The sequence below is a fragment of the Miscanthus floridulus genome, chromosome 3 (assembly GCF_019320115.1).
Source record: "Miscanthus floridulus cultivar M001 chromosome 3, ASM1932011v1, whole genome shotgun sequence".
Taxonomy (NCBI): Eukaryota; Viridiplantae; Streptophyta; class Magnoliopsida; order Poales; family Poaceae; genus Miscanthus; species Miscanthus floridulus.
The window spans coordinates 151818490-151829827 of record NC_089582.1 but is presented as its reverse complement, the minus strand read 5'-3'; the positions used below and the strand labels follow the sequence as shown (position 1 = coordinate 151829827).

The 11338-nt window shown below is 43.5% G+C and overlaps 1 protein-coding gene across 1 annotated transcript; it reads right to left on the bottom strand.

The window, feature by feature from the left end:
• Positions 1-6303: 6303 nt before the first annotated feature.
• On the bottom strand, positions 6304-10512 carry LOC136547585 (alpha-L-arabinofuranosidase 1-like). Its single transcript, XM_066539548.1, has 12 exons — positions 10306-10512; positions 9516-9570; positions 9185-9403; positions 9007-9033; positions 8655-8799; positions 8011-8129; positions 7858-7929; positions 7667-7770; positions 7456-7509; positions 7014-7215; positions 6768-6911; positions 6304-6644 (listed from the first exon to the last, which is right to left on the bottom strand). Exons 3-12 carry the CDS (start codon positions 9341-9343, stop codon positions 6525-6527), a joined length of 1146 nt encoding a protein of 381 aa, XP_066395645.1. The 5' UTR covers positions 9344-9403; positions 9516-9570; positions 10306-10512; the 3' UTR covers positions 6304-6524.
• Positions 10513-11338: the final 826 nt, after the last annotated feature.

Genomic DNA, 11338 nt, shown 5'->3' with positions numbered 1-11338 from the left:
TTATTGAACACGACACAGGCCTGGTGTCGTTACGACTATGAGATAGACATGGTCTGTTGCTCTTGTGAGAAAAGAAGGCTTTAGAAGCGATAGAGAGAAAAAAAAACTTTATTTATTTTAGTATTAAAAAAAGATAAATACGAATACAACCGAACGCACACTTTAATTAGTCTGTGTATCATATAAATCTATGGGCATGCATTGCATACGACAACCTGCTAGGAAGCTTCCTCTCCTGAAGTGCAGGTGATGCCTACATCCGAGCGCAGGGCAGGCAGCACGTCAAACAAAACGAGGACCAGGTGTCGTTACGACTACGAAATAAACATGTTCTGTTGCTCTTGTGAGAAAGGAAGATTTTAGAAACGATAGAAAAAAAAACTTCATTTATTTTTGTATTGGAAAAATTAAAATTAAAATATAACTGAGCATGCCTTTAATTAATTGGTCTATGTATCATATATAAATCTATAGACTTGCATTGCATAAAATGACCTGCACCACCTGCTAGGAAGCTTCCTCTCCTAACGTGGATGGTGCGTACATCTGAGCACTCAAGGCAACGAACAAAATGAGAACCCACCAAACCACGTCAGCATTATATTGTTGGCCGGACTCGGGATTGCAAGGGCAGCATTGTTGCCTTGTCAACACAAGGTAGGTCTCGTCGCCGCACCATCGGACCAGTCTCCTCTAACTTAAGTCTAACTTAATTAAATTAGATTTTAGGTTACCATTCAACGACTCGTGTTCCTCTAACTTAAGTTAGATGAACCGATTCTCACTGGCAGCATAACACCGCTAAGAATCCATTTGGAATACAGAAAATTCACAGAAATTATACATGAATTTTGCATGAATCAGTTTATTTTCACAGACAAATTAAAAAGTACAGAAAACAGAAAAAAAAAATCCCGCATGCAGAGAGGGCTTAGAAATGAGTCTTGTGTACGATTCAAGTTCCGCGAGATATACAACACAAAGCTAAGACGATTGCACCCTTTTTAAAATAAATAAATTTGTTTTTTTAGTGACGTACCGATTCAGTTGTTTATGTAATGTAAGTGAATGCTGTACGTGACTGGCATGCTTGCTGGCTCGCTCTTCTTTAAAAACGCCATGGACAGGCACCAGTTGTCATTTATTTAGAAAAACAAATAGTTAGTCAAGTTTTTTTTTTTAAGTTTTCAGCTCATCATCACAAACTAAAAGAAATGAGAAAGTTGTCTGATGCAAGCAATAATCTTATGCGTCAGATTTTGATTGACTGTGGTTTGGATGAAGCAAAGGTGACAAAACTAGGCAACTTTCGTAGGGGTAGGGCAAACATGTTTTACGTAACTCGATCGAGTAGCTCTTGGACGAGGACATTGCCACCAACAACGCGGTGGATGCGGTGTTTAGGTCCTGATTAGATCATGTTTGCTTTGGAGGAAAAAAGAAGAAGTTAATGGGGCAATCCCTGTCACGTCTGAACTGTATCACATTGAGATGTTCATAAGAAATCACGACAATGTGATGTATTGATCCTAGATGTCCACGTGAGAACGCTTATTTTTTAGATAATGAAAATTGTTCCGACTTCAACCTCACCAAAGACATGACAATGATTATATATGAAGGCACGGACACGGGCCAGGTGTCGTTACACCTACGAGATAGACATGTTCTGTTGCTCTTGTGAGAAAGGAAGGTTTTAGAAGCGATAGAAAAAAAATATTTATTTTAGTATTAGAAAAATATAGATACGAGAATACAACTGAGCATACCCTTAATTAATTGGTATATGTATTAATACAATGAGCTTACATTGCATACGGCTACCTGCACCACCTGCTAGGAAGCTTCCTTTCCTAACGCGCAGGTGGTGCGGGCGTACATTGGCACGCAGGACAAGCAACACGTCAAATAAAACGAGGACCCCACCAAACCACATTAGCATTGTTGGCAAGGCACTCGGGACTACAAGGCAAACATTGTTGCCTTGTTGGGACAAGCCATCTCGTCGCCGCATCACCGAACCAGTCTCCCCTAACTTAAGACTTAACTTATTTAAATTAAATTTTAGTCCAACCATTCAACAATTCAAATTTCTCTAACTTAAGTTAGATGAACCGACTCTCACCACATCCAGTAGCAAACCAATGCCGCTACAAATCTCTTTGGAATGCAAAAAATTTACAAAAATTATAATGAATTTTTACATGAATCAAAAAAAATGTAGAAAACAGGAAAAAAATATGCATTCAAAGAGGGCTTAGAGATGAGTCTTGTGTAACGGCGATTCAAGTCCGGTGACATACACAAAGTTAGGACGACCACACCCTTTTTAAAATAAATAAATAAATAAATTTGTTTTGTGTAGTATCACGTACTAGATACAATAATTGTTGTTTATGTACTCCCTCTATCTCTTTTTAAGTGTCACTATGGTATTTATGTCAGTCAAAGTTTGACCAAATTTATAGAAAATATTGGTAATATTTATATCTCCAAATAATTTTATTATAAAAATAGATCGAACGACCTATCTAATCATACTAACTATATACCATAAATACTAATATTTTTTTAATATATTTGATCAAAATAAGTATGTTTAACTTAATGAGAACGACATTTTTAAAATAAAAGACGTTGGGAGTAAGTGGACGTTGGACGTGACTGGCATGCATGCTGGCTCGCTCTTCTTTAAAAACGCCATGGACCAGTTGGCATTTATTTAGAAAAAAATAGCTAGCCAGGCTTTTTTAAAAGTTTTCAGGTCATCATCACAAACAAAGAGAAATGAAAAGGTTTTCTGATCCAGGTAATAATCTCGGACGTTCGATTTTGATCGACCTTGGTTGGATGAGGCGACGGTGACTGGACCACGCAACTTTTGTAGGGCTCCAATAAAACATGTTTTAATTACGTAGCTCGGTCGATCGAGTATAGCTTTTGGACGAGGACATTGCCACCGACAACGGCATGGAGACTGTCTTGAAAAAAAAAGAAGGCAATGTGGCAATCATATCGCTGTCACGTCTGGACTGCATCACATCGTGATGTTCATAAGAAATCACGGCAGTGTCACGTATTAACCCTAGATGCCTACATGACAGCGCTTATTTTTTAGATATAAATGGAAATTGTTCTTGTTTCAATATCACCAAAGACATGCCATTGCTGATATATGGAGGCACGGAGATGATGCATGCACAGGCCCTGTTTAACAGAGTTCCCCAGAGCTGATTCTTCTCCGTTGAATCCAGTATGAGCTCTTTCAAACAGTTTATCAGAGAAAAGTGATTCTCTGCTTATTATGTGGAGTGATTTCTTAAAATGAACTAAGAGGCTGAGAGCTAAAAAAATAGCTTCTTCTGATTTTGTGAAGTGATTCTCCATCGTGATTTTGAGAGTTTATGCTAAAGAATCAAATAGAACCACTTTCAGCCACAGAATCACTTTTACGAGAGAATCGGCTTCCATAGAAAATTAGAATTAGATGGGGCTCTACCAAACATGCCCATAGATGAGACACGATACATTCGCAAAAAAAAAAAAAGATGAGATAAGACACAACACACAGGCCAGGTGCCATTATGACTATGAGATAGACATGCTCTTTTTTTTTTGCGGAAAGAGATAGACATGTTCTGTCGCTCTTGTGACAAAGGAAGGTTTTTAGAAGTGATAGAAAAAAAATATTTATTTAATATTAGAAAAAATAAATATGAAAACAACTGGGCAGGCCGCCTTTAATTAATTACCAGACATATGCCCATGCGTTGCACCAGGGTCATAATTTTTTTGTCTCCTCAGTATTTTTTTGGACCGGCACCGGGTGACATTTATTTAGAAAAACAATAGTTTGCCAAGTTTTCATGACTTCGCTTTCAGTGGCTTGACCCTTGACGTGGCCTTGGGCTCTTCGTTGGTGTAGTCGAAAAAGACGTAGTAGGTGGAGTGATCGTGGATGATCATTGTGACGCCTTTGAGTCCTCATTCATGGGCACTAGGCAAGGCTTGCATCTTTGGGGTGGATTGCTTGTCCAATGTTGTGCCTCCCTAACCCCTCGTGGCGTCGTTGTAGCCTCTCCACCCCTATAACTCTAGGGTATCTCTGGACGAAAACCTAGCTTCGGTTCTCTGGGGCTGGTGATGGCAGCGGCATCGACTTCACGCCTAACTTTTAGGCGTTGCCGCAGAGGGTCATGTTAGACTTAACCACAACTCTTCTGCAGGGTCTTTTTGTTTGCACTTCCTATATGGGTGGCTATTTGCAGGATGGTTCTACTGCCAGTGTCTTTGCTCTGACGTCCTCCGGGATCCTTGATTAAATCATCTCACCATAGGCCCAGTTAGCGAGACCATGGTCTACTCTCTTGATTTAATCTTCTGGTTCTCTAACCATCGGTCCTCCCCTCCTTGAGGTTTCCTCCCCTCAAGGGGTGTTAGCAGACGACGATTGGATCCGAATGTGCTCGATGATGTATATCACGGCTGTCGTTTGTCAAATCTCGACTCAGTGCCTAATAGTCACATGTGGAATAGAGATCTTCAGAGCATTGCCACTTGGTGCATTGTTTGGTGAGCAACGACGACCTGACAACCTCCATCGTTGGAGTTTATACCTTGACTCAATAGCCGATTCCTTCTTGTGTTGTGTATGTTATTCGTTGGTGGTTTTTTTTATAGTTACCTTGATATTGTTGTTCCTGCAATAAGAATATAGTCAAAGCAGGCAGTGATGTTCACTTGCGTGTAAAACATATGGCTGAGCATAGGTTATTCGATAGTACTACATCCGTTCCAAATTATGTCTCTTTGACTTTTTTGATATATTAAATTTGCTATGTATCTAAACATAATATATACTGTCTAGATACATAATAAATTGGATGTATCAAAACGGTCAAAGCGACTTATAATTTGAAAAGGTGCCAAGGAGTCAGGATTTTTACTGCCAGCGCGTGTGTACCTCCCATTTGTGAAATACATGCATGTATTGAAAACAGCGCGACCTGCCATTCGAACAAAACAAACAGGAGGGAATGCCACGGCCTGTACAGGAAGCTTCCTGGGCAGGTGGCAGCTGGTCACCATCGCCCTGTTCGCTTGGACTTGTTTGGCTTATAAGTCATACTTTTTCAGCTAACGAACAGTATTTTTCTCTCACATCAAATCAGTCAACGGTACTTTCAGCCATGGCTTATCAGCCAAACAAGCCCAAACGAACAGACTGCATGTCGTCGAGTGGCGTGACGACACCATCAGCCTTTGCCACCTCACCTTGCTGCTTGTCCATCTCCGGGTTGTTCGTTTATATATCTTTAAGAGTTAAATGCACCAGAGGTCTATTAACTTACGAAAATATTTCAGTTATGTCCATAACTTCTAAAGTGGTTTTTTGGATCCATAAATTTTATATGTCGTATCACTTAGATCCATATCTCTTCATGTTGGCTTCTTATGCTGATGAGGCCTGCTGACTTGCTCACTTGTCCATCTACAACAACTCTTTCTGCTAAAAAAAATCTAAAGCAGCTCTTGAGAATGCATTTCGTCAAACAACTTGTGGGCGAGCGCCACTGCCTCGGCGCCGAACATCGGATGCACACCAGATCACCGTGCCTGCGAGCAGGGCGTTGGCCATGAAGGTGCCAGGCGAGGCTAGCGCGGTGGCGTGCCAGGTGCGCCATGAGGAGCGAGATGTCATGGCCGCAGCAGCAGCTCGCCAGCGTGCCCGCAGCGGCGGCAATGGCGCCTACTCGTGCGCCTGCAGTCTGTTTGACAAAATGCATTGGCAAATGGCTGCTTCATCGAGCCTATTCATCGTGCCATATCAGCATGAGAAGCGAACGTAGAGAGGTATAGACCTAAGTGATACGGCATACAAAGTTTATAGATCTAAAAAGCCACTTTGAAAGTTGATGAACCTAACTGAAATCTCGTTACAAGTTAATGGGCCTCTTGCGCATTCAACTCTATTTTTAATAAAGCGGCGAGCTTGTCACGCGATCTGGCAAGAACAAGAAATAAACAGAAAAAAGGTGCATTTAACTCTATTTTTAATAAAGCGGCGAGCTTGGCACGCGATCTGGCAAGAACAAGAAATAAACAGAAAAATAGAGCCGAGTCTCTCGGGTGAGAGCCGAGTACCCTAACCAGCTAGACTACAACGGATTCTGCTCTGCTCAGGTTGTTTTCCCCACTGAGCTTGTTCTCTGCAGCAATCGATTTCACAACTGATCCACTACGAATCAAGTGATCATGCAACAGGATACAAGCTACTCTGTAATCCTCCATTCAACGTTGCTTAACAGTAATAGCACAGGATCGGGTGAAAAATAAGTGATCTTCTACGAATGGTGCCCATTGGTATATATCTTAATGCCAATCACACTTATTTCTTGCAAATACAGTACACGTCTACGACACCAACTTGAGCAGCACAGATCCATATCTGAAGAATACAACTAGTACTAGCATCTATCTGTTCTTTCCTCCTCTTTGTTCATTTTGCCTCTTCAGTTGACAGTTCAAATGATGTCATGCTTGTTCGGCTCCAGCAGCAGGTCAAACGAGGTGATGGAGTACGGCCCCACGGACGCGCCCATCTGCTGCCCCGCGTTCACCATTGGGCTCAACACTGGCGCCACCTGCACAGCTCATTTCACCAAACAGTCTTTGCGTTGTACTTGCTAGGGTTTACTTCCACAGCTATCTGTAACCATTCATTGCTTGCAGTGATTTTGTTTTTTCAGTCACTGACTGATACTAACCTTCTCTGGCTGCTGGAAGGAGTTCTCGTCAAGCGGGCTGCTGGATGTTAGAACCGTCTGCTTCGATCCAGACTTCTTGATGCCGGTGGGTAGTTGCGCGACAGATATGTTGAGATCCACAGCTTGGTTGCCGAAGTTGACCACCTGCAAATGGATTGCCACCATGCTTGTTAGTTCTCTTCTTTTTACAGCATCAGTATTTGCTGGAGCTGATTGATCATGCGTGGAAAGAACAAGATTAGTAACCTTTATCCTAAGGTAAGTGCTCCTGTCTTTAGCATTCTGCCAAGTGATGGCAGACGCAACCAGCTGATCAAAGTTGGAGATCTGAATTGCTGTAGGATGAAGGGTGGCGCCACTAGATTCCTTGAAGAAGTGTAGCATCCAATAGTTGGGACACCCATAGTGCTGCCACGAGTTGAAGACAATGGCATCTGGGTTCCACCTAATTTCACACATTCTCTTTTCAAATTATGTGGATTGTTGAAAGTCATAGCAGAAGGAAACAATCATGAAGTTAAAATGATAACAGGATAAAAAGGCTGAATAGTTCTTATATTTGCACACAGGCCGAAATCAGCTGAATAATAGAATGCTGGATTCTGTTCATATTCAGTGGAAACTGGAAAGATAGTAGTATTGTGCCATGTCACTTAGCCACTCCCTTAAGGTGTTGAGTCCTTAACTGCGATCATTGTCATTTACAAAAAGGGGTGCACAGCTTGCCATCTCAACCACATCACTACAGTAGAACAGAGACAGTTATATCTGCAATATGATTTCTTAATCGAAAATTTAGTATCATTCATTAATTTTGGCAGCCACCAGCAACACAAATCTGAGAAATGGTTATATGGCAGAACTCTAAAATGAGGAAGCAAGGGTATAGTACAGCTAGCCTCTTCCTTTCCAATCCAATGAGAAATGCAGCTTCTGCCAGTGCTGTTACCAGTGTTCCTTTGCCAGCATCGTTCCCAGTCACAGCGTACTCACTAACAATTGCCTAAACAGTCAAAGTGTTTCCCGTCATTTCAATGTGTAAGTTTCGGCATAAATCATTGCAGATATACAGAGAGCATCAGAACAAAACCTTCGGCGCTCCACGTTGTGTGTTGTCAAACATACTAGCTTTTGAAAACATATTACTCAAAGAGGTGTAGCCCTGAGGCAGAAGATTATGTTTTTGTCAACCATGACGAAAAATTTGCTCAAGCAAGCAAGGAACATAGCATTGAGACATTACATGAACATCATAAAGATCGGCAGGGTTGGATGGAGAAATAGTTGGCCTATCACAACTTGATATAATGTTGATGTCTGGGTAGGCAGATTTAACTGCAGAATAAAACTTTTGGTAGTTTCCTGTAAAATGAAAAACAAAAGAGCATGAGCGTTTCCTGTTTTATGCGTACAGAACATAAAGAGCACACTGAATTATCTCCTTAAACATCAAACGCAAATGACTAAAAAGTAGAACCTAAACTGGATATGCATAAAAAGAATTGATATACAAATATGCCAAATTGGTCGGAGTTGTATGTTCTGGGAGGGTCTAACGCCCCCCCCCCCCCCCCCCCCCCACCCACCCCACCCCTTCTCCTCTTCGTATATATTTTTTTCTTCTTAATGAAATGACACGCAACTCTCCTGCGTTGTCCAAGAAAAAAAAAACAAATATGCCAAATCATGTGAGTTCGTGTGTAATGCACTACAACTATAAATTAGCTGGTCTACCATTTAAGTGTAGGAGTGCCATAAATAAATGAAGTTCAAATTTGTTTGTTTCCTTCCTTCGAAAATGCAACCTTCTGAACTCTGTCGCTTTGTAAATTAGCTCTTGTTGAGAAACTAGAAATAAAGAGCACACAGCTGAACTGAATTACCAACCTCTGTAGTACAGCATCCAGCATTCTTGATTTCCTATTGAAACATAATCAAGCTTAAATGGTTCTGGGTGTCCCATTGCTGCACGAACTGAACCCCAAGTTGTCTTGGGTCCTCCCCTAGCAAACTCTATGCCATTAACAACATCCTGAAATCGTACAAGCATAAACAAATTGCAGGAAATGACAACAGAATACTGTAAACATTACATGATAATATATGCATCCATTGATGCTAACATTAACAGCAGAAAACATTATGTGATGGTATGAGCAGCAAGTTTTTGTAGACCATCGGAGCTTGTCAAGGAAACAGTCAAGGACACTGCATCTGATGACCTAATATGCAGGCTCACCTTATAAACCTTTCCTTTTTCAATGTTCTGGGAAAGAGAAATGAAACAGATCAGACAGAGCAAGGTAGAAAACAGTCATGGAATTTCTTAGGACAGGAAAACAACACGTCAGCTCCAAATCCTCCAATGTGTATAGTTGTTCCAAAAACAAAATCATGTATACATGGAAATATCATACCATGCCCCAGTAACCAGGATTATAGACCCCAACACCTCCTGATGGGCAGGCATTAGTTTTTTTAGAAGCACAAAGAACTTCCATCTGAAGTGCAACCGGGTTACGTTCAAAGCATGATGTCCGATCAGTTCCAAGTTCCAACAATGACACTTGATTCATCCCCAATGATCAGCCATGGATCAATATTGGAAGGTGTATTAGGCCCACCGGCCTCGAATCCTGGAGATAACTTTGTGAGAGTTTACACGAATTAAGCAAAACAAAGGGAGAAGTGGAGAATTAAGTAACAGGTACAGGTATACAAGCAAGTAAGAGCTGCTTTTTTCAGTACCTCTGTTGCTTACAAGCTCTGCCCACAACCCACCAGCTCCAGCATGGTTGATCTCCTACAGGTACAACCAAAAACTTATCTGAATTACCATCTTTTCTCAGGATAACCATCAGAGCATAAAAATAAAAATAAAAATTTGTTTCAGAATTTGAACTGTTGATGTGCCACCAGATGATGGCTGCTTCTAACTGATAAGACAATTGTAGCCTGACTCACACCTCAAAAAAGATACCAAACATCTTATCAGGGATCTTCCTAGCATTCTGCGGCGAGGCATCCACACTCAGCTGACCATTTGGGTTCTGCCCCTCCGCACACCAAGAAGACAATGCCCAGCACAGGGCGCACACAACAACTAGTGCATGGAGCAAGGAAGCGCCATTGGCTCTCTGCACGCTCATTGTGTGAGCTACGAGCGAAGCCACAGCTCAAACACAAAGAGGCATCAAATATATATGTACACACACGACGTTACGGAACTAACAATTTGCACAAAAAGGAGTTGCACGAGTGGAAGCAAAGCTAGCCAAGAAGAAGAAGATGATGACGCGAAAGGAAGATAGGAACGGACAGGGACGTCGTCAGCATTCTGTTTCAAGCTTTACTTCTCCGTTCACTACCGCACCACATCGCGGGGAAGCAACAACGTGCAATCATTTTTCAATTCCTCGATCAATCGCACGAATAGAAATATACGTTCAAAAAAAAAAAAAACTATGACCACCACACCAATGTCGCGGTGAAGCAAAGCTGCGATTTTTTTCCCACTACTAGGGTTGCGGTGGCTCACCAATGTCGTGGAGTCAGGAGAAGACGGCGCCAGTGGGGGTCGGCCACGAGGTATCCAGGGCTCCGCCGTCCCCACATGGAGGTCGCTGTAGTGCGGCGGCCGGCGGCCGGCGGCCGCCCCCGACCCCGCGCCCGCCGCGGCGTCACTCGCTTCACGTCTCGGGTTGGTGGCGCTCGTTCCGCAACTGCTAGCCTGCTACTGTGCCGGGTGCCGGGTTGCCATCGAAAGATCACGACGTTAGAAAAATAGCATCGAAACACATCCGTTACCTAAAATACCACTGAAAGTATGGACTATTACCTTCGAATAGCATTATGTCACGGTGGCCGTTTTTGCCGTGAATTCCTCCGTTGAGGCATATTTGTTCCCCAAAACAGAGCACACACGCCGGCGTACGGGCACAGCCCGATTCGCCCTGGAGAGGGCATAGCGGCCGTGAGTGACCAGCCGGCGGCCTTCGCGGTGGCCGGCCGCACCTATCGATGTCAGTGGTGTGGCCTGATATGGCTCATAGGAGCATGGCCCCGTGCCCGCGCGGCATGCAACACGGGAGACGGCGGCGGCATGCAGCAATGGCGAACCCGATGACTACAAGGTCGGCGCGGGTACACGTCAGGTGCGTGGGGTGCTAGAGGGGCAGTTATGGGGCATGGCTTGTGCGGGGGTGAGTAAGAGTGATGGGGCGGCTCACTATGCGGAAAAAACAAGCGTCTACGCCCCGCGTATGGAGGCGGCCCGCGAAGCAGCGCTGTCGGCGGAGTTTCGGCCGAAGGAGGTGCACGCGGTGGTGGTGGACGCGACAGTGTAGCTGGCTTGGTGGAGGCGCCTCCGATTGGAGCTGTCCGCGGAAGTGCCCCACGCGGCGACCATGGCGAGCAGCAGGAACAATGCACCTGACGGCGACAGGATCCAGCGTCCCAGAGCGGATTTGCCCAGTTCAGGTGAGCCGCGGTCGGAAGAAGTCCGGATGGACGTGGTGGTACGCTAGGGCGAGACGCTGATGGTCTGCACCCATGGGAACAGCGACGGTGGA

Bases quoted from the DNA above. Each gene is read 5' to 3' on its own strand.
- LOC136547585 (XM_066539548.1), bottom strand. From the start codon at position 9,343: ATGAATCAAGTGTCATTGTTGGAACTTGGAACTGATCGGACATCATGC. The intron at 9,034-9,184 runs GTATGATATTTC...TCTCTTTCCCAG, and splicing joins ATCCTGGTTACTGGGGCATG to AACATTGAAAAAGGAAAGGT. The intron at 8,130-8,654 runs GTTGGTAATTCA...TTCATTTTACAG, and splicing joins CTGGATGCTGTACTACAGAG to GAAACTACCAAAAGTTTTAT.